The 23568-nt window shown below is 47.1% G+C and overlaps 1 protein-coding gene across 1 annotated transcript in view; it reads left to right on the top strand.

Moving 5' to 3' along the window:
* Positions 1-23568, top strand: part of LOC139546223 (receptor-type tyrosine-protein phosphatase-like N) — a 150201-nt gene that overhangs the window by 24393 nt on the left and 102240 nt on the right. Inside the window, exons 3-9 of the mRNA XM_071354351.1 lie at positions 7858-7968; positions 10225-10324; positions 10989-11898; positions 15972-16317; positions 21512-21643; positions 23166-23188; positions 23546-23568. The exon at positions 23546-23568 is cut by the window's right edge and continues 276 nt beyond it. Of these exons, the coding sequence (XP_071210452.1) occupies positions 7858-7968; positions 10225-10324; positions 10989-11898; positions 15972-16317; positions 21512-21643; positions 23166-23188; positions 23546-23568 (1645 nt within the window). The remainder of the gene's footprint in view (positions 1-7857; positions 7969-10224; positions 10325-10988; positions 11899-15971; positions 16318-21511; positions 21644-23165; positions 23189-23545) is intronic.

Genomic DNA, 23568 nt, shown 5'->3' with positions numbered 1-23568 from the left:
GTCGCCCGTTATTTATTAATATGTGTCTCTAATATGGTCATAGTTTTGGCAAGAGGTTAGGAAGTGCAGCTTAGTTTCCACCTCATTTTGTGGACAGTGTGCATATAGCCTGTCTTCTCTTGAGAGTCAGGTCTGCCTACGGCGGCCTCTCTCAATAGCAAGGCTATTATGCTCATTGAGTCTGTACATAGTCAAAGCTTTCCTTCAGTTTGGGTCAGTCACAGTGGTCAGGTTATTCTGTCACTCAGTAACAGCCTCCTCACTGCCTGACAATCAGCAGCAGCAGGTGAAACATATATTTTAAGAAAAATGTCGGCCGCGATGCAAATAAGAAGTAGGCCAAAAACCTGCAACCCTCGACCAATGCATTTCCATTTGCAACCCTCCGACCAATACATTTCCACCTGCAACCCTCGACCAATACATTTCCACCAGCAACCCTCCGACCAATACATTTCCACCTGCAAACCTCGACCAATACATTTCCACCTGCAACCCTCGACCAATACATTTCCACCTGCAACCCTCGACCAATACATTTCCACCTGCAACCCTCGACCAATACATTTCCACCAGCAACCCTCCGACCAATACATTTCCACCTGCAAACCTCGACCAATACATTTCCACCTGCAACCCTCGACCAATACATTTCCACCTGCAAACCTCGACCAATACATTTCCACCTGCAACCCTCGACCAATACATTTCCACCTGCAACCCTCGACCAATACATTTCCACCTGCAACCCTCGACCAATACATTTCCACCAGCAACCCTCGACCAATACATTTCACCTGCAACCCTCGACCAATACATTTCACCTGCAACCCTCGACCAATACATTTCCACCTGCAACCCTCGACCAATACATTTCCACCTGCAACCCTCGACCAATACATTTCCACCTGCAACCCTCCGACCAATACATTTCCACCTGCAACCCTCCGACCAATACATGTCCACCTGCAACCCTCGACCAATACATTTTCTCATTCAACCCTCCGACCAATACATTTTCACCTGCAACCCTCGACCAATACATTTTCACCTGCAACCCTCCGACCAATACATTTCCACCTGCAACCCTCCGACCAATACATTTCCACCTGCAACCCTCCGACCAATACATTTTCACATTCAACCCTCGACCAATACATTTGACCTGCAACCCTCCGACCAATACATGTCCACCTGCAACCCTCGACCAATACATTTTCACCTGCAACCCTCCGACCAATACATTTGACCTGCAACCCTCCGACCAATACATGTCCACCTGCAACCCTCGACCAATACATTTTCACATTCAACCCTCGACCAATACATTTTCACCTGCAACCCTCGACCAATACATTTCACCTGCAATCCTCGACCAATACATTTCCACCTGCAACCCTCCGACCAATAATTTTCACCTGCAACCCTCCGACCAATACATTTTCACCTCCGACATAGTTTTCAAGTAGCCCAATTTGCGGGGAAACCACAGACATGGCAACTCTGGGACCAGATTATGTGTTGTGAAGCTAGGATTAGCCACAATAGTGGAATGTGCGGTTCGCCTTCTAAATAAAAGTCCCTCTTTGAAAGTGATGCAAATGGATACAATTAGTGGAATCATGCCATATTTAGACTAGATAATCCTAAACAATGTGGAGTAATGAAATGTGGTATCAGTCTACTCGGTGACACCCACAGAACACAACTGTGAAGAGTTAACACAAATATTATCGTGGGACTGTGACTGTGTGAAATCACCTCCCCAGTCAGCCTATTGTGTGTATTGACATTCACGTTGCACTGTATAGCTTTACCTAAGGCTTGGGGATCAATAAAATGGGGTATCAGTCTCCATCATACCCCCTTTACTCCTTCACCTCTCTATTCCCTCCATCCCCCATCCCTCCATCTCTCTATTCCCTCCATCCCCCATCCCTCCATCTCTCTATTCCCTCCATCCCCCATCCTTTCACCTCTCTATTCCCTCCATCCCCCATCCCTTCACCTCTCTATTCCCCCATTCCCTCCATCCCTCCATCTCTCTATTCCCTCCATCCCCCATCCCTCCATCTCTCTATTCCCTCCATCCCCCATCCCTTCATCCCTCTATTCCCCCATTCCCTCCATCCCCATCCCTTCACCTCTCTATTCCCTCCATCCCCCATCCCTCCATCTCTCTATTCCCTCCATCCCCCATCCTTTCACCTCTCTATTCCCTCCATCCACCATCCTTTCACCTCTCTATTCCCCCATTCCCTCCATCTCTCTATTCCCTCCATCCCCCATCCCTTCACCTCTCTCTATTCCCTCCATCCCCCATCCCTTCACCTCTCTCTATTCCCTCCATCCCCCACCCCTTCATCTCTCTATTCCCCCATTTCCTCCATCCCCTATCCAGTCACCCCTCTATTCCCCCATTCCCTCCATCCCCCATCCAGTCACCCCTCTATTCCCCCATTCCCTCCATCCCCCATCCAGTCACCCCTCTATTCCCCCATTCCCTCCATCCCCCATCCAGTCACCCCTCTATTCCCCCATTCCCTCCATCCCCCATCCAGTCACCCCTCTATTCCCCCATTCCCTCCATCCCCCATCCAGTCACCCCTCTATTCCCCCATTCTCTCTATCCTCCAGTCCTATTAATAAAAGTGACTCATGTCTTTTTCATGGAGAGAAAGAGACAGCTGAGTTTACTCTGGAGGAGAGAGAGGGGGGGGCTGAGTTCACTATGGAGGAGAGAGAGAGAGGGGGCTGAGTTCACTATGGAGGAGAGAGGAGAGGGCTGAGTTCACTATGGAGGAGAGAGAGAGGGGGCTGAGTTCACTATGGAGGAGAGAGAGAGAGAGGGCTGAGTTCACTATGGAGGAGAACGAGAGAGGGCTGAGTTCACTACGGAGGAGAGAGAGAGAGGGCTGGGTTCACTGTGGAGGAGAGAGGAGGGAGAGGGCTGGGTTCACTATGGAGGAGAGAGGAGGGAGAGGGCTGAGTTCACTATGGAGGAGAGAGGAGGGAGAGGGCTGGGTTCACTATGGAAGAGAGAGGAGGGAGAGGGCTGAGTTCACTATGGAGGAGAGAGGAGGGAGAGGGCTGAGTTCACTATGGAGGAGAGAGGAGGGAGAGGGCTGAGTTCACTATGGAGGAGAGAGGAGGGAGAGGGCTGAGTTCACTATGGAGGAGAGAGGAGGGAGAGGGCTGAGTTCACTATGGAGGAGAGAGGAGGGAGAGGGCTGAGTTCACTATGGAGGAGAGAGGAGGGAGAGGGCTGAGTTCACTATGGAGGAGAGAGGAGGGAGAGGGCTGAGTTCACTATGGAGGAGAGAGGAGGGAGAGGGCTGAGTTCACTATGGAGGAGAGAGGAGGGAGAGGGCTGAGTTCACTATGGAGGAGAGAGGAGGGAGAGGGTTGAGTTCACTATGGAGGAGAGAGGAGGGAGAGGGCTGAGTTCACTATGGAGGAGAGAGAATGCATTCATCTGAAATGTGTCTTCTACATTTAACCCCACCCTTCTGAATCAGAGAGGGATAGAGAGCTGGGATCACCGCAGAATAATTTTCATTCAGTTATGACTCAGTTATGAGTCAGAGTCAGAGTGGGTATCTCTCTCTCTCCCTTTCAAATTCAATTCAATTCAAGGGGCTTTATTGGCATGGGAAACATATGTTAACATTGCAAAAGCAAGTGAAATAGATAATATACAAAAGTGAAATAAACATAAACATTACACATACAGAAGTTCCAAAAGAATAAAGACATTACTAATGTCATATTATGTATATATACAGTGTTGTAATGATGTGCAAATGGTTAAAGTACAAAAGGGAAAATAAATAAGCATAAATGTGGGTTATATTTACAATGGTGTTTGTTCTTCACTGGTTGCCCTTTTCTTGTGGCAACAGGTCACAAATCTTGCTGCTGTGATGGAACACTGTGGTATTTCACCCAGTAGATATGGGAGTTTATTAAAATTGGGTTTGTTTTCTAATTCTTTGTGGATCTGTGTAATCTGAGGGAAATATGTGTCTCTAATATGGTCATAGATTGGGCAGGAGGTTAGGAAGTGCAGCTCAGTTTCCAACTCATTTTGTGGGCAGTGTGCACATAACCTGTCTTCTCTTGAGAGCCAGGTCTGCCTTCGGCGGCCTTTCTCAATAGCAAGGCTATGCTCACTGAGTCTGTACATAGTCAAAGCTCTCCTTAAGTTTTCGTCAGTCTCAGTGATCAGGTATTCTGCCACTGTGTACTCTCTGTTTAGGGACAAATAGCATTCTAGTTTGCTCTGGTTTTCTGTTAATTTCTTGCCAATGTGTCGAGTAATTATCTTTTTGTTTTCTCATGATTTGGCTGGTCTAATTGTGTTGCTGTCCTGGGGCTCTGTGAGGTCTGTCTGTGTTTGTGAACAGAGCCCCAGGACCAGCTTGCTTAGGGGACTCTTCTCCAGGTTCATCTCTCTGTAGGTGAAGGCTTCGTTATGGAAGGTTTGGGAATCGCTTCCTTTTAGGTGGTTGTAGAATATAACGGCTCTTTTCTGGATTTTGGGTATCGGCCTAATTCTGCTCTGCATAGATTATTTGGTGTTCTACGTTGTACACAGAGGATATTTTGGAGAATTCTGCATGCAGAGTCTCAATTTGATGCTTGTCCCATGTTGTGAAATCTTGGTTGGTGAGCGGACCCCAGACCTCACAACCATGAAGGGCAATGGGTTCTATAGCTGATTCAAGTATTTTTAGCCAGATCCTAATTGGTATGTCGAATTTTATGTTCCTTTTGATGGCATTGAATGACCTTCTTCCATTGTCTCTCAGATTGTTCACAGCTTTATGGAAGTTACCTGTGGTGCTGATGTTTAGGCCAAGGTATGTATAGTTTTTTGTGTGCTCTAGGGCAACGGTGTCTAGATGGAATTTGTATTTGTCATCCTGGCAACTGGACCTTTTTTTGGAACACCATTATTTTGGTCTTACTGAGATTTACTGTCAGGGCCCGGGTCTGTCAGGGCCCAGGTCTGACAGGGTCCAGGTCTGACAGGGCCCAGGTCTGACAGGGCCCAGGTCTGACAGAATCTGTGCAGAAGATCTAGGTGCTGTTGTAGGCCCTCCATGGTTGGTGACAGAAGCCCCAGATCCTCAGCAAACAGTAGACATTTGACTTCGGATTCTAGTAGGGTGAGGCTGGGTGCAGCAGACTTTTCTAGTGCCCTCATCAATTCGTTGATATATATGTGGAAGAGGGTGGGGCTCAAGTGTCACGACTTCCGCCGAAGTCGGCTCCTCTCCTTGTTCGGGCAGCGTTCGGCGGTCGACGTCACCGGCTTTCTAGTCGCCACCGATCCATGTTTCATTTTCGTTTGGTTTTGTCTTCATTATACCTGATTTCTATTCCATTAACCTCTCTTGGGGACGTGAGACGGTTCCCACTTCTTCAACTGCCAGTGAACAGAGCAACCCGTGAACGTGAACGTTGTCAATATAAAATGTAAACAAGAAACGCACTCTCTCGGGTTGTGCGCAAGAAAAAGCTCCGTGAAACTTTAGGGTCCACTCATTCAGACTGCTCTTACTTCCTCATTTTTCAGAATACAAGACTAAGGAAAAAGGAAACCGGACTATATACAAGACTGAAACACATTCTAAAGACATCTGGTGGATGTTGAGTCCTAAGTCAATGGATAATGTAATGGCATTGAATAGAAAACTACAAACCAAAAAAGAAAATGCTTCCTGAATGGATTTTTCTCAGGTTTCACCTGCCAAATCAGTTCTGTTATACTCACAGACACTATTTTAACAGTTTTGGAAACTTTAGAGTGTTTTCTATCCAGATCTACCAGTTATATGCATAGCATATCTTCTGGGCCCGAGAAACAGGCTGTTTAATTTGGGCATGCATTTCATCCAAAATTCCGAATGCTGCCCCCTACGCTAGAGAAGTTAATTATGTTCCTTATTTAATCCCCTGGCTTCCCTCTCTGTTTTGTGCGTTATTGTTTGTCATGTGGGTTCGTGTTCTGGTGTTTTGGATTTTTATGTTCCGTGTTGGAATATTATTCATCTCTGTGTCCTGCGCCTGACTCCACCTTTCTCCATTTCACCAACACCCTCACATCAAGCTTCATCCCTGTCTCACCCCACGGCCCTGGGGTGTGCAGGGTGAATACGTGGTCTGTCGTACGGTAGTTTGGTATAAAGCCAATTTGACATTTGCTCAGTACATTGTTTTCACTGAGGAAATGTACGAGTCTGCTGTTAATGACGATAATGCAGAGGATTTTCCCAAGGTTCCTGTTGACGCATATCCCACGGTAGTTATTGGGGTCAAATTTGTCTACACTTTTGTGGATTGGGGTGATCAGTCCTTGGTTCCAAATATTGGGGAAGATGCCAGAGCTGGGGATGATGTTAAAGAGTTTAACTATAGCCAATTGGAATTTGTGGTCTGTATATTTGATAATTTCATTAAGGATACCATCAACACCACAGGCTTTTTGGGGTTGGAGGGTTTTTATTTTGTCCTGTAGCTCATTCAAGGTAATTGGAGAATCTGGTGTCTTTAATAGTTGATTCTAGGATTTGTATTTGATCATGTATATGTTTTTGCTCTTTATTCTTTGTTATAGAGCCAAAAAGATTGGAGAAGTGGTTTACCCATACATCTCCATTTTAGATAGATAATTCTTTGTGTTGTTGTTTGTTTAGTGTTTTCCACTTTTCCCAGAAGTGGTTACATTCTTTGGATTCTTCAGTTACATTGAGCTGATTTCTGACGTGCTGTTCCTTCTTTTTCCGTAGTGTATTTCTGTATTGTTTTAGTGATTCACCATAGTGAAGGCGTAGACTCAGGTTTTCTGGGTCTCTATGTTTTTGGTTGGACAGGTTTCTCAATTTCTTTCTTAGATTTTTGCATTCTTCATCAAACCGTTTGTCATTGTTGTTAAATTTTTCTATTTGAGATTTTTAGATTTGATGGGGAAATATATACTGTTAAGTTTTCTACTGCCAAGTTTACACCTTCACTATTACAGTGGAACGTTTTGTCCAGGAAGTTGTCTAAAAGGGACTGAATTCAAGTAGAGTGTGATTTTGCTGTGATCTGATAGGGGTGTCAGTGGGCTGACTGTGAACGCTCTGAGAGACTCTGGGTTGAGGTCAGTGATAAAGTAGTCTACAGTACTACCCCCAAGAGATGAGCTGTAGGTGTACCTACCATAGGACTCTGGGTTGAGGTCAGTGATAAAGTAGTCTACAGTACTACTGCCAAGAGATGAGCTATAGGTGTACCTACCGTAGGAGTCCCCTCGAAGCCTACCATTGACTATGTACATACCCAGCGAGCGACAGAGCTGCAGGAGTTGTGACCCGTTTTTGTTGGTTATGTTGTCATAGTTGTGCCTAGGGGGGCATCTGGGGGAGGGAATGCTGTCACCTCAAGGCAGGTGTTTGTCCCCCTGTGTGCTGAGAGTGCCAGGTTCTTGTCCGGTTCTGGCATTTAGGTCACCACAGACTAGTACATGTCCCTGGGCCTGGAAATGATTGATTTCCCCCTGGAGAAGCTGTGTGTGTGTGTGTGTGTGTGTGTGTGTGTGTGTGTGTGTGTGTGTGTGTGTGTGTGTGTGTGTGTGTGTGTGTGTGTGTGTGTGTGTGTGTGTGTGTGTGTGTGTGTGTGTGTGTGTGTGTGTGTGTGTGTGTGTGTGTGTTGAAGACAGTGTGTGTGTGTGTGTGTGTTGAAGACAGTGTGTGTGTTGTGTGTTGATGTGTCCTGCTGTGTGTACATGTTGCAGACGGTCTCTTCGGGCACTGTGTCTGTCTGTGTGTGTCTAGTAACAATGTTGATGTGTCCTGCTGTGTGTTGCAGACGGTCTCTTTGGGCAGTGCCGTACCTCTAAGCAGGACCAGGTGCAGTACCAGGTGTCAGTTCCTGTTCTGAAGAGGATGCAGGAGGTCCTCAAGCAGCTCATGGTACAGGGTGAGTCAACAGCCTAACACAACCCCTGCATGTGGTTGAAATCTAGGGGCTCTATTTTTAACAAAACCTAAAAAATAAAAGAAATATAATCTTAGCTCTAGGTCCGGGGGTGTGTCACAAATATTTGTGTTATTTTCATAGCCATAATTATGAGCCCAGTAGCTGGCGGTGGTGCAAGAGGTTTTGATTTATTAACAAGTTGTTGGTGTGACGAGGCCCTGGCCACTCACTGGCCAATCAACACAGCTGTGTGCGCAGAATATTCTCGTCCTGGTCGACTGTGGATTGATATTATAGTTTATTAAATAGCATAGGCTACAGTAACAAGTGATAGCAACAGAAGAAAAAAAAACATCCGGTGTTTGCTCAATAGCCAACATTGTTGTAATTGGCTTCAACGAGGCTAGCCTAGCCGGACCTAGCCTAGCCTAGCCTAGCCGAACCTAGTGTAGCCGAACCTAGCCTAGCCGAGCCTAGCCAAACCTTGCCTAACCTAGCCTAGCCGAACCTAGCCTAGCCGAACCTAGCCTAGCCGAACCTAGCCGAACCTAGTGTAGCCGAACCTAGCCTAGCCGAGACAAACCTAGCCGAACCTAGCCTAGCCGAACCTAGCCGAGCCGAGCCTAGCTGAGCTTAGCCGAGCCTAGCCAGCACCAACCGAGCCTAATCGAGGCTAGACGAGCCGAGCCGAACCTAGACTACGTCTCTTTAAGTGTCGCACTTCTCCTAAAATAAAATATACTTGTCTACTTTGTAAGGCCAGGATAAAAAAGACACAATGTATTGCTGAACTGGCCTTCGTTATATTAGCCTTTGCCCAGAGCACGCAGAACATTCACACGTCTATACAAAATACTGGGCTCCTGTCAAATGTACCGTTGCCTATGTGTGAGGCTGATTTCTTTTTAAATCTTCCGTTGATATGGCATTATAGGAGGACTGAATAGTTTGAAGCGTGTCTTTGGTAATAGGATGAGGAGCGCTTTTTGAAAATGGGGATGGATAGCCTATTTCAACAAACGAAATGAGGTATGCAGGTATGTGAATTGTGAATAATGAAAAAGCATGAGGTAAAAAAATCTAAAATATTTATTTTCAAACAATAGCCTTTATTTATAAAGCCATTTTTACATCAGTAGATGTCACAAAGTGCTTTACAGATACCCAGCCTAAAACCCCAGAGAGGAAGTGTTAAAATATTTTATCAATGTTTAAGATAAATGATAAAATAATTCTACCCAGAAACTTAACCATTAGGATTAGAGGTTATGTAGCATGGACAAGGGGTAATTAAAAATGATAACCATTAGGATTAGAGGTTATGTAGCATGGACAAGGGGTAATTAAAAATGATAACCATTAGGATTAGAGGTTATGTAGCATGGACAAGGGGTAATTAAAAATGATAACCATTAGGATTAGAGGTTATGTAGCATGGACAAGGAGTAATTAAAAATGATAACCATTGGGATTAGAGGTTATGTAGCATGGACAAGGGGTAATTAAAAATGATAACCATTAGGATTAGAGGTTATGTAGCATGGACAAGGGGTAATTAAAAATGATAACCATTGGGATTAGAGGTTATGTAGCATGGACAAGGGGTAATTAAAAATGATAACCATTGGGATTAGAGGTTATGTAGCATGGACAAGGGGTAATTAAAAATGATAACCATTGGGGAAGAAAGGAATGTATGTGTGCCGAAAGAAAGCAAAGAGACTCCTTAACCTATGTTTGAACCGACCCAACTATAACTCTGTGGATCATTAACCTATGTTTGAACCGACCCAGCTATAACTCTATGGAGATAAGATAAGACAGCGAGAGCCCTCCAGGTTTCCCGTATCTGGGGGGACTGGAACTGTCAGCTAAGTGGTAATAAACTGTGGTGAGACTTCAGGAGATAATCCAAATATTAGTGTGTATGTGTGTATTATGTGTGTAGTGTGTATGTGTGTATTATGTTGAATTGTTAAACCTGGCGTTAGGGCTGAGAAATTATGTTGAATAGCCAAACTTAGCGTTAAGGCAGGAAAATGCCAGTGCACCAGTATTACTTGACCAAATTGCGAACTAACGTGCATTTGACCCTTGTGCCTCCTTAGCACCAGAAAATAGAGCCCCCTGTGTTACGATGACTTTTTAGCTGAAAAATCGACTCATGTTCAAATACAACATTGATTCAATTCAACATGTTCCTACAAATATGAATTACCTAAGCAAATATTCTTTATCTCAATTGTCCAATTGTAGGTCTGTCCTGGCAGGATGACATTACCCAGTACGTTGTTGCCAAAGAGCTGAGCAGAGTTCCTCACACCACACAGTCCCTAAAGGCCTCCTCCTTTTCACAGTAAGGATACGAATAGATTTGAGAGAATGTAAAGTTGACCTTTAGGCTGGTCTATAGACTATTGTCTCTGTGTAGCTGTGAATGTAAAGTTGACCTTTAGGCTGGTCTATAGACTATTGTCTCTGTGTAGCTGTGAATGTAAAGATGACCTTTAGGCTGGTCTATAGACTATTGTCTCTGTGTAGCTGTGAATGTAAAGATGACCTTTAGGCTGGTCTATAGACTATTGTCTCTGTGTAGCTGTGAATGTAAAGATGACCTTTAGGCTGGTCTATAGACTATTGTCTCTGTGTAGCTGTGAATGTAAAGTTGACCTTTAGGCTGGTCTATCCAGTAGTATCTTGTATCTGTGTAGCTGTGAATGTAAAGATGCTTTATGGGAACTGTACGTGGATTTAGACCTGTGAGCCTTTTCTCTAGACTATCCAACATTATCTTGTGTGTCTTATAGCCTCTGTGTAGTAGACGGAAGCAGCACTATGCTCAGGGGCCATATTCAAAAAAGCGCCTCAGACTAGGAACAGGTCCCCCATGTCTGTATAACATTTGATTAACTATGACCTATAAAGCAAAGCTGATCATATATCAGCACTCCTATTCTGAGCTCTTGAATGACTCTCTCTGATCTGCTAAACTCTCCCCCTTGGCTTTTACTCCCTACCAGAACCAAGCAGAGCTACTCCAATCAGGGAGGATACCCTAACAGCTCCTCCAATCAGAGAGGACACCCCAGCAGCTCATCCAAGCAGGGAGGATACCCCAGCAGTTCCTCCAATCAGAGAGGATACCCCAGCAGCTCCTCCAAGCAGGGAGGATACCCCAGCAGCTCTTCCAAGCAGAGAGGATACCCCAGCAGCTCCTCCAATCAGAGAGGATACCCCAGCAGCTCCTCCAAGCAGGGAGGATACCCCAGCAGTTCCTCCAGTCAGGGAGGATACCCCAGCAGCTCTTCCAAGCAGGGAGGATACCCCAGCAGCTCTTCCAAGCAGGGAGGATACCCCAGCAGCTCTTCCAAGCAGGGAGGATACCCCAGCAGCTCCTCCAGTCAGGGAGGATACCCCAGCAGCTCCTCCAGTCAGGGAGGACACCCCAGCAGCTCCTCCAGTCAGGGAGGATACCCCAGCAGCTCCTCCAGTCAGGGAGGATACCTCAGCAGCTCCTCCAGTCAGGGAGGATACCCCAGCAGCTCCTCCAGTCAGGGAGGATACCCCAGCAGCTCCTCCAGTCAGGGAGGATACCTCAGCAGCTCCTCCAGTCAGGGAGGATACCCCAGCAGCTCCTCCAATCAGAGAGGATACCCCAGCAGCTCCTCCAGTCAGGGAGGATACCCCAGCAGCTCCGCCAGTCAGGGAGGATACCCCAGCAGTTCCTCCAGTCAGGGAGGATACCCTAGCATCTCCTCCAATCAGAGAGGATACCCCAGCAGCTCCTCCAGTCAGGGAGGATACCCCATCAGCTCCTCCAAGTCAGGGGCCAGTCAGGCTGACAGCCACCAGGACTACTTGATAGTAGACCATCTCCAGTCCCCCCTCCGCATGCAGACATCTCCCATGGACCCCTTTACCTACCAACAGGTACTGTAGGCTACAGCCATGCATGTTAACACAGACACTCAGACACACAACAAACGTTATATTGTAAAGATAAGTTGTTCCCTTTCAGTAAACTCTGTACAATACAACTATTGGGAGTTTACGCGCAAGCACCCTCTACTGAAGAACAATAGAATCACGCCTGACAAGGCCAATGAACACCGTACCTCACTTCTACAGGTGATAAACTCGAGGCATGAATTCCTCCCTTCAATTCTTCCTGCTCTTCACCTGGACCTAAACAGAACAATTCACACATTTCTTGAACAAACATTTGGAACAAAAAATGTATCAGGCTTTACTCCAACTGAACTGTCCCAGTTAAGGGAGGGCATGCGCATCCTTCTGCATGTTGTGTGTTAAAGTTTGGTAACTATACTGATCAAAAAATATAAACGCAACATGTCAAGTGTTGTTTCGTGAGCTGAAATTTAAAAAATCCCAGAATTTTCCTATAGGCCAAAATATGATTATTTTGTAAAAAAAAATTGTTTACATCCCTGTTAGTGAGCATTTCTCCTTTGCCAAGATAATCCATCCACCTGACAGGTGTGGCATATGATCGAAGCAATCTTGAAGCGTGGAATCCGATTGGTCAGACCAGCGTTGGATAAACCTAAGCACGGGCGCTTCCTGTTTTAGTTTCTGCCTATAAGAGGGGAGCAACAAGATGGCGTCATGGTCAGATTTGCCAAAAAGGAGGGCGGGGGAGGTCCTTGTATGCATTGCGGAAGTTAGAGTAGCAATGGTCGAGCGTGTTAATTGCTCGTGTACAGCAATCGATATGCTGATAGAATTTAGGGAGCCTTGTTCTAAAATTTGCTTTGTCAAAATCCCCAGCTACAATAAATGCAGCCTCAGGATATATGATTTCTACTTTGCATAAAGTCCAGTGAAGTTCCTTGATGGCCATCTTAGTATCCGCTTGCTGGGGGATATACACGGCTGTGACGATAACCGAGGAGAGTTCTCTTGGGAGATAATACGGTCTACATTTGATTGTGAGGAACTCTATGTCAGGTAAACAAAAGGACTTGAGTTCCTGTATATTGTTACAAATACACCATGAGTCGTTAATCATGAAACGCCCTTCTTCTTACCCGGAGAGAGATGCTTATTCCTGTCGGCGCAATGCACTGAAAATCCCGTTGGCTGTATGGACTCCGACAGCATGTCCCCAGCTAGCCATGCTTCCGTGAAACAGAGTATGTTACAATCCCGGATATCTCTCTAAGTGAGTTTCAAGGATCAAATCAAAGTGTATTTGTCACGTGCGCCGAATACTACAATTTTCTGGTCCTCCCTTTTGGCTCGCATTTTCACCAAAGTTGTGGAGGTGGATTTGACAACTATGCCGTGTCTGGGGTACAGGATATTGGACTACCTGGACGTTTGGCTGGTGGTAGCGGAGTCGAGGGAGCAGGTGGTGTTACACACATCCAAGCTGGTTTCCCGTGTTCCGTCTCTAGGTTTCAAAGGGAATCAAGAGAAGAGCGGTTTAACTCAATCTCAACGCATTCTGTTTCTGGGATTTGAGTCAGTCGAGAATTGTGCGTTCTTGTCCCCGCATATAGCTTGGGTTAGGGTTAGGGTTAGGGTTAGGGTTACTTCAGGTGTCCCCCGTCATGTCTACAGGCTCTAGCTCGGTGGACGGACCCATGCTGCTGTTGTCCCTGGGGACCCCTATGAGTCAAGTTACATCCCGCAAGGTGATCACGACAGATGCATCCCCCCCGAGGATGGGGTGCATTGTGCGAGTGCAGCTCAATACGGGGGTTGTGGACAGTGTCGCAGAGCGCACTGCACATCAACTACCTGGAGCTGTTGGCAGTTTACATAACACTGTCGGCTGTTTTTGACCCGAGTGCTCCACTGGGAATGGATACTCTCACGCACTATAGACCCTCTTTTACACATTTCTCCCTGTGGAACTGATTCAGCCCACACTTGGGTCGGAACGGCTTGTTACTGATGCTTGTTACTCCCCGTTGGCCCAAACAACCTTGGTTCATGGAGATAATCTGCCTTTTATCACTCTGTTATTGTCACGCCCTGACCTTAGAGAGCCTTTTTATGTCTCTATTTTGGTTTGGTCATGGTGTGATTTGGGGTGGGCATTCTATGTTCTGATTTCTATGTTTTTGTATTTCTATGTGTTGGCCGGGTATGGTTCTCAATCAGGGACAGCTGTCTATCGTTGTCTCTTATTGGGAATCATATTTAGGCAGCCTTTTCCTCTTTTGTCATTGTGGGAAGTTATCTTTGTTAGTGGCACTATAGCCCTCTGAAGCTTCACGGTCGTTTATTTTGTTTCTTGATTTGTTGGCGACATTATATAATAAAAGGAAATGTACGCTCACCACTCTGCACTTTGGTCTCCTTCCGACGACGGCCGTGACATAACTTCCCACTACCAAAGGACCAAGCAGCGTGGCCAGGAGGAGCAGGGATCCTGGGCCCGGGAGAAGAGAGAATGGAGGACATCTTGGACATGGGAGGAGGTTATGGCAGGGGACAATACCCTGCCATGGAAACAGGCTGAAGTAGCGAGGGAGGAACGACTTCGCTACCAGGAGTCACGGCAACGGAGCAGGCACGAGAGGCAGCGAGGAGATTGGCTGACTCAGGTTGGAGACCTGAGCCAACTCCCCGTGCTTACCGGAGGGAGCGTCGTACTGGTCAGGCGCCGTGTTATGCGGTGGAGCTCACGGTGTCTCCTGTGCGCGTTCATAGCCCGGTGCGCTACATTCCAGCTCCCCGCATTGGACGGGCTAGAGTGAGCATCCAGCCAGGACGGAAGGTGTCGGCTCAGTGCATCTGGCCTCCAGTGCGTCTCCACGGCCCAGGATATCCTGCGCCGGCTCTGCGGACTGTGTCTCCGGTGCGTCTCCACAGCCCAGTGCGTCCTGTGCCAGCGTCCCGCATCTGCAGGGAAAAAATAACCATCCAGCCAGGACGGGTTGTGCTACGCTCGAGACCTCCAGTGCGCCTCCACGGCCCAGTGTATCCTGTGCCTGCCCCCAGAACCAGGCCTCCTGTATGTTTCCCCAGCCTGGTAAGCCCAGTGGCAGCTCCACGCACCAGGCTGCCAGTACATCTCCTCAGTCCGTTGAGACCTGTTCCGGCTCCACGAAGGAAGCCTCCAGTGATGATCCATGGCACGAAGCCTCCAGTGATGATCCATGGCACGAAGCCTTCAGTGATGATCCATGGCACGAAGCCTCCAGTGATGATCCATGGCACGAAGCCTCCAGTGATGATCCATGGCACGAAGCCTCCAGTGATGATCAATGGCACGAAGCCTCCAGTGATGATCCATGGCACGAAGCCTCCAGTGATGATCCATGGCACGAAGCCTCCAGTGATGATCAATGGCACGAAGCCTCCAGTGATGATCCATGGCACGAAGCCTCCAGCGAAGGCCTCCAGTCCGGAGTCTCCAGCGACAACCTTCAATCCGGAGCATCCAGCGACCCCAGTCTGGGGCCCGCAACGAGGGTCCCCTGTCCGGGGCCCGCAACGATGGTCCCCTGTCCGGGGCCCGCAACGAGGGTCCCCAGTCCGGGGCCCGCAACGATGGTCCCCAGTCCGGGGCCCGCAACGATGGTCCCCTGTCCGGGGCCCGCAACGAGGGTCCCCAGTCCGGGGCCCGCAACGAGGGTCCCCGCACCAGAGGCGCCACCAAAGTGGGGTGAGCCAGAGGTGGAGCGGGGTCTACGTCCTGCACCAGAGCCATCACTGCGGATAGATGCCCCCCAGACCCTCCCCTATAGGTTCAGTTTTGCTGTGTCTGTACTTATTTATTTATTTATTTGGGCTAGCAGCACCATATCACCAGGTAACATTCTGAACGTGTAAATGTACTTGGTGAATAAAGGTGATTCTGATTCCCTCCATCAGGGAACAGGAGTTATAGTCATAATGACTTACCTGGCTACAAGTAAAGGTTTAATGTATGAAATCACTCACTCACGCACACACGCACGGCTGGACGTACGCACACAAACACACATACACTTGTCCTCATCCGTAAACCATCTCTCTGTGTATTACAGCACAGAGACCAGGAAGATGTGGAGCGCTCCCTCCACCAGGGAGGAGGAGTCTACGCAGGGCTCCGCCCCTCCTCTAGATACCAACAAGCCAAACAGAGAGAGAGAGACCGCCAACTGCTGCAGGACGTCATCTCCCTCTATCTGTCCTCTTCCCCTGCACAGCCCTCGTTCCGCCACCGGGGGGCAGCAGCCCTGCCGGCCCCACCCTACTACGAGGAACCGGAGCTGCCTCTGGACTATGTAGAGGACTACAGTCTGACAGAGCTGGCTATGGCTAGAGCCAGACAACAGCAGCAACAGCAGCAGCTTTCACAGCGGGACTACAGCTCTCTGGCTACGCTGGATGGTGAGTTAGTGGAACTGCTGAGATCATCCGTTCACCTACTCTGCGTCTCACAAAGACACAGCGGTTGGAAACAAAAATCTCAAATTAATGTAACCACCGCTGGGCTGGATGGTGAGTTAGTGGATCTGCTGTCTTATTGTGACTCCACCACTGGGCTGGATGGTGAGTTAGTGGATCTGCTGTCTTAATGTTAGTCCACCACTGGGCTGGATGGTGAGTTAGTGGAACTGCTGTCTTATTGTGACTCCACCACTGGGCTGGATGGTGAGTTAGTGGATCTGCTGTCTTAATGTAACTCCACCACTGGGCTGGATGGTGAGTTAGTGGAACTGCTGTCTTAATGTTAGTCCACCACTGGGCTGGATGGTGAGTTAGTGGATCTGCTGTCTTAATGTTAGTCCACCACTGGGCTGGATGGTGAGTTAGTAGAACTGCTGTCTTAATGTTAGTCCACCACTGGGCTGGATGGTGAGTTAGTGGAACTGCTGTCTTAATGTTAGTCCACCACTGGGCTGGATGGTGAGTTACTGGATCTGCTGTCTTAATGTAACTCCACCACTGGGCTGGATGGTGAGTTAGTGGAACTGCTGTCTTAATGTTAGTCCACCACTGGGCTGGATGGTGAGTTAGTGGAACTGCTGTCTTAATGTTAGTCCACCACTGGGCTGGATGGTGAGTTAGTGGAACTGCTGTCTTAATGTAACTCCACCACTGGGCTGGATGGTGAGTTAGTGGATCTGCTGTCTTAATGTTAGTCCACCACTGGGCTGGATGGTGAGTTAGTGGAACTGCTGTCTTAATGTTAGTCCACCACTGGGCTGGATGGTGAGTTAGTGGAACTGCTGTCTTAATGTTAGTCCACCACTGGGCTGGATGGTGAGTTAGTGGAACTGCTGTCTTAATGTGACTCCACCACTGGGCTGGATGGTGAGTTAGTGGAACTGCTGTCTTAATGTTAGTCCACCACTGGGCTGGATGGTGAGGTAGTGGAACTGCTGTCTTAATGTTAGTCCACCACTGGGCTGGATGGTGAGTTAGTGGAACTGCTGTCTTAATGTTAGTCCACCACTGGGCTGGATGGTGAGTTAGTGGAACTGCTGTCTTAATGTAACTCCACCACTGGGCTGGATGGTGAGTTAGTGGAACTGCTGTCTTAATGTTAGTCCACCACTGGGCTGGATGGTGAGTTAGTGGAACTGCTGTCTTAATGTTAGTCCACCACTGGGCTGGATGGTGAGTTAGTGGAACTGCTGTCTTAATGTTAGTCCACCACTGGGCTGGATGGTGAGTTAGTGGAACTGCTGTCTTAATGTTAGTCCAACACTGGGCTGGATGGTGAGTTAGTGGATCTGCTGTCTTAATGTTAGTCCACCACTGGGCTGGATGGTGAGTTAGTGGATCTGCTGTCTTAATGTTAGTCCACCACTGGGCTGGATGGTGAGTTAGTGGATCTGCTGTCTTAATGTTAGTCCACCACTGGGCTGGATGGTGAGTTAGTGGAACTGCTGTCTTAATGTTAGTCCACCACTGGGCTGGATGGTGAGTTAATGGAACTGCTGTCTTAATGTTAGTCCACCACTGGGCTGGATGGTGAGTTAGTGGAACTGCTGTCTTAATGTTAGTCCACCACTGGGCTGGATGGTGAGTTAGTGGAACTGCTGTCTTAATGTTAGTCCACCACTGGGCTGGTTGGTGAGTTAGTGGAACTGCTGTCTTAATGTTAGTCCACCACTGGGCTGGATGGTGAGTTAGTGGAACAGCTGTCTTAATGTGACTCCACCACTGGGCTGGATGGTGAGTTAGTGGAACTGCTGTCTTAATGTTAGTCCACCACTGGGCTGGATGGTGAGTTAGTGGAACTGCTGTCTTAATGTTAGTCCACCACTGGGCTGGATGGTGAGTTAGTGGAACTGCTGTCTTAATGTTAGTCCACCACTGGGCTGGATGGTGAGTTAGTGGAACTGCTGTCTTAATGTGACTCCACCACTGGGCTGGATGGTGAGTTAGTGGAACTGCTGTCTTAATGTTAGTCCACCACTGGGCTGGATGGTGAGTTAGTGGAACTGCTGTCTTAATGTAACTCCACCACTGGGCTGGATGGTGAGTTAGTGGAACTGCTGTCTTAATGTAACTCCACCACTGGGCTGGATGGTGAGTTAGTGGAACTGCTGTCTTAATGTTAGTCCACCACTGGGCTGGATGGTGAGTTAGTGGAACTGCTGTCTTAATGTAACTCCACCACTGGGCTGGATGGTGAGTTAGTGGAACTGCTGTCTTATTGTGACTCCACCACTGGGCTGGATGGTGAGTTAGTGGATCTGCTGTCTTAATGTTAGTCCACCACTGGGCTGGATGGTGAGTTAGTGGAACTGCTGTCTTAATGTAACTCCACCACTGGGCTGGATGGTGAGTTAGTGGAACTGCTGTCTTAATGTTAGTCCACCACTGGGCTGGATGGTGAGTTAGTGGAACTGCTGTCTTAATGTTAGTCCACCACTGGGCTGGATGGTGAGTTAGTGGATCTGCTGTCTTAATGTTAGTCCACCACTGGGCTGGATGGTGAGTTAGTGGAACTGCTGTCTTAATGTTAGTCCACCACTGGGCTGGATGGTGAGTTAGTGGATCTGCTGTCTTAATGTTAGTCCACCACTGGGCTGGATGGTGAGTTAGTGGAACTGCTGTCTTAATGTAACTCCACCACTGGGCTGGATGGTGAGTTAGTGGAACTGCTGTCTTAATGTTAGTCCACCACTGGCCTGGATGGTGAGTTAGTGGAACTGCTGTCTTAATGTTAGTCCACCACTGGGCTGGATGGTGAGTTAGTGGAACTGCTGTCTTAATGTTAGTCCACCACTGGGCTGGATGGTGAGTTAGTGGAACTGCTGTCTTAATGTTAGTCCACCACTGGGCTGGATGGTGAGTTAGTGGATCTGCTGTCTTAATGTTAGTCCACCACTGGGCTGGATGGTGAGTTAGTGGATCTGCTGTCTTAATGTTAGTCCACCACTGGGCTGGATGATGAGTTAGTGGAACTGCTGTCTTAATGTAACTCCACCACTGGGCTGGATGGTGAGTTAGTGGAACTGCTGTCTTAATGTTAGTCCACCACTGGGCTGGATGGTCAGTTAGTGGAACTGCGCTGCAGCGTTCTGGATAAGTTGCAGGGGTTTGATGGCACACGCAGGGAGCCCAGCCAACAGAGAGTTGCAGTAGTCCAGACGGGAGAGTTCAAATGCCTGGATTAGGACTCGCGCCGCTTCCTGTGTGAGGCAGGGTAGTACTCTACGGATGTTGTAGAGCATGAACCTACAGGAGTGAGTCACTACTTTTATATTTGCAGAGAACGACAACGGTGTTGTCCAGGGTCATGTCAAGGTTGTTTGCACTCTAGGAGGGGGACACCGTAGAGTTGTGAACTGTGAAAGAGAGGTCTTTGAGCAGGCAGGCCTTCCCTGGGAGGAAGAGCAGCTCCGTCTTCTCGAGGTTGGGCTTGAAGTGGTGGACCCACATCCAAGTTGAGATATCTGCCAGTCACACAGATTTGCGTGTCGCCATCTGGGTGTCAGAAGTGTGGAAGGAGAAAAGTAGTTGAGTGTCATACGCATAGCAATGATAGGAGAGACCATATGAGGATATGACTGAGCTGAGTGACTTGGTCTATAGAGAGAAGAGGAGAGGTCCATCCTCATAGCAGTGATAGGAGAGACCATGTGAGGATATGACAGAGCTGAGTGACTTGGTGTATAGAGAGAAGAGGAGAGGAGAGGATAGGTCCATCCTCATAGCAGTGAGAGGAGAGGAGAGGAGAGGAGAGGAGAGGAGAGGAGAGGAGAGGAGAGGAGAGGAGAGGAGAGGAGAGGAGAGGAGAGGAGAGGAGAGGAGAGGAGAGGGCCTAGAACCGAGCGGTACACCAGTAGTGAGAGTACGTGGTACAGAACCAGTTCCATGCCTCTCTCACCTCAACCACTAGAAAACTTTGCATATACTTGGTATAAAGTTTGCGGAGAGCTCAGCACGTTCTCACTTCAATGTTCAGTTTTTTATAAATGCCAACTTTTAAATGAAAACTAGCGCACGCATGTTTTGGGGTATATTTAGTATGTATTCAAATGTTATAAATCCGTCCCCTGGTGGACGCATGTCTCTATAGACTCCATCTAGCAGAGGAAACCAGCTACAGTCTATATGTCTATGTTAGCTCATACTGATCAGTGTTGGGGAAGCTACTCTGAAAATATAGTTTACCAAGCTACCGATTACTTCCCACTGGAAGAAGATAAGCTATACTAAAGCTACCCGTTAGAAAAAATATAGTTTACTAAACTAAAGTTACTTGGAAAAAAGTAGTTCCACTATATCCTACAAACTACTTTGTGAAAAATGATCATATCCAAATCTGAAATATCCAAGACTACAAATTGCAAGAACAAATCCCTCTGGAATCAGATCTTAACAGAATGTGTAATTTAGTCTATTAAACACAAAGCTAAGATTCAAGTGAAAATTAGGCCGGTTTGATGCCAAAAAAAGAAAGATAATGGTTTTCTACTTTACCCATATTTTATCTTCTTTTTGCTAAATAAGTAGTGTGTAGTTCCAGTAGTTAGCTACACCGCTACATGGTAAAACAGTAGTGTGTAGTTCCAGTAGTTAGCTACACCGCTACATGGTAAAACAGTAGTGTGTAGTTCCAGTAGTTAGCTACACCGCTACATGGTAAAACAGTAGTGTGTAGGTCCAGTAGTTAGCTACACCGCTACATGGTAAAACAGTAGTGTGTAGTTCAAGTAGTTAGCTACACCGCTACATGGTAAAACAGTAGTGTGTAGTTCCAGTAGTTAGCTACACCGCTACATGGTAAAACAGTAGTGTGTAGTTCAAGTAGTTAGCTACACCGCTACATGGTAAAACAGTAGTGTGTAATTCCTGTAGTTAGCTACACCGCTACATGGTAAAACAGTAGTGTGTAGTTCCAGTAGTTAGCTACACCGCTACACAGTAAAACAGTAGTGTGTAGTTCCAGTAGTTAGCTACACCGCTACACAGTAAAACGTAATTAACTACTGAAAACACTGCCAAGATTTAAATTTAGTTCATCTACCACCCAAGCGACAACAAAATGTAACTAAATTACTAGTTGAACTACATGTAATTCACTACTCCCCAACACTGACATAGTCTCCTGTCTGTGTAGAGTCTATCCTACAGCGTATGGTGGAGACCCTGGAGAGGTACGGTGTTGACCCTAGAGAGGTGACCCCTCAGCAGCTCTACAGACTGGCTGTGGTGCTGCAGCTGATGCAGGCTGAGGACCACGACAACATAGGTACTACTTACAACACATTGTAGTCATCAAATAAATCATACAGATAACTTCATTTCTTCGCCTCCCAGTCTCTCCTTTTCATTGAATTTACAGCAACCTGGTCTCAGAGCATTTTTGTATTGTTCTGTGTGTAAGTCACTCCACATTTCGTATGATATGTTACGTTTAATTTGGTATGTATTCATTTGTGGATGTCCATCACACATTTCGTATGATATGTTACTAATTACAAATCATATTATATGTAATGAATTTGCAAAATGTATAATATGTTACGAATTTGGTAAATGTACAATATGTTATAAATTTGCAAAAATGTTTGCTATGCTACGACTTCTAGCTAAGTGGCTAACGTTTACTAGCTTGCGAACGTTAGCTAGGCTAGGGGTTAGGGTTAGGAGTTAGGGTTAAGTTTACGATTAAGTTTAGGAGTTAGGTTAAAGGGTTATGGTTAAGGTTAAGGTTAAGGGAAGGGTTATCTAAAAGGCTTAAGGTTAGGGGAAGGGTTTGCTAACATGCTAAGTAGTTGCAAAGCAGCTAAAAAAAATAGTAAGTAGTTTAAAGTTGCTAATTAGCTAAAATGCTAAAGTTGTAAGTGATGAGATTCAAACTCGCAACTGTTGGGTTGTTAGACGTTCACGTTACCCATCCACCCCGACCAACCTCAAGTAACCATCTGTCTTATGTAATCATACAAAAACGTAACATATTGTAATGAAACAGCAAAGGAGCAGGTCTCGAACCCTCGACCTTCTAGCCCGAGGTCCGGCGCGCTATCGACTGTGCCGCAAAAGCATGCTTGTGCGGCAGAGTCGATTTCCGCGCTTATAAACCCGGGGTCGTTACACTACTACCTCCTTTCAAAGAGAGCGTCCCCGCGCTAGCTTGCGACTCTACGTCTTACAGGAACGCGCTCACCGGCCAAGCACACGCACTGTCGTGGATGCAAGGTCCGATCACTTCTGACACCAATGTAATGAAACAGCAGGAAGCAGGTTTTCGAACCCTCAACCTTCTAGCCCGAGGTCCGGCGCGCTATCGACTGTGCCGCAAAAGCACGCTCGTGCGGCAGAGTCGATTTCCGCGCTTATAAACCCGGGGTCGTTACACTATCATAACAAATGGAGTGCCTTCGGATTTACATACAGAATCATACAAAATGCTCTGAGACCAGGTTGGTATACAAAATGACCTGTGAAGTGCTGTGCCCACATACTACAGCACACAGTTACCCTTTTCACCTCGTTGGACCATCCTAATCTCACGAGCTGCCAGGATTATATATCAGGGCAGTCCTTTTCAACACAGTTCGTGTAAACGATGGTGGGCTAGCCTCACAAGGCTAGCTCAGTACATCTTGGTTTGGCACGATATGTGTGAAAAGGGGTATGTCTGTCTGCACACAGGAAGGCCCTTAGTCATTTAATACCAATGAATAATGAATACATTACATGAGTCATTTCCTGAACTCCATCTGCCTTGCTAAAAACTTCCTTATATTGCTCTCTCTCTTGTTTTTCAGATCCACTTACCGATGATCCAAAGGTATGTTCAAATCAGACAGGAGTATGTACGGTACATAAAGGACATCAAATGTCATGTGACAAAAAATATGTTGTTTACTGTAACATAATGACCGTATAACCATTATCTTCATGTGTGTCCTCCTCCTCCCACTCCTCCTTCTCTATTTCCTCATCTTCCTCCTCCTCCATTTCCTCCTCCTTCTCCCCCCTCATCTTCCTCATCCTCATCTTCCTCCTCCATTTCCTCCTCTTCTGCCTCCTCCTTCTCCTCCTCATCTTCATCTTCCTTCCTCCTTCGCCTCCTCCTCCTCCTCTGCCTCTTCCTCCTCTTCCTCTTCATCTTCCCTCCACCTCCTCCTCCTCCTCCTCTACACAGACGCAGCAGGTTCTTAAAAGCAG

The sequence above is a fragment of the Salvelinus alpinus genome, chromosome 20 (assembly GCF_045679555.1).
Source record: "Salvelinus alpinus chromosome 20, SLU_Salpinus.1, whole genome shotgun sequence".
NCBI classification, from domain to species: domain Eukaryota; kingdom Metazoa; phylum Chordata; class Actinopteri; order Salmoniformes; family Salmonidae; genus Salvelinus; species Salvelinus alpinus.
This window is presented reverse-complemented; position numbering and strand designations above follow the sequence as displayed.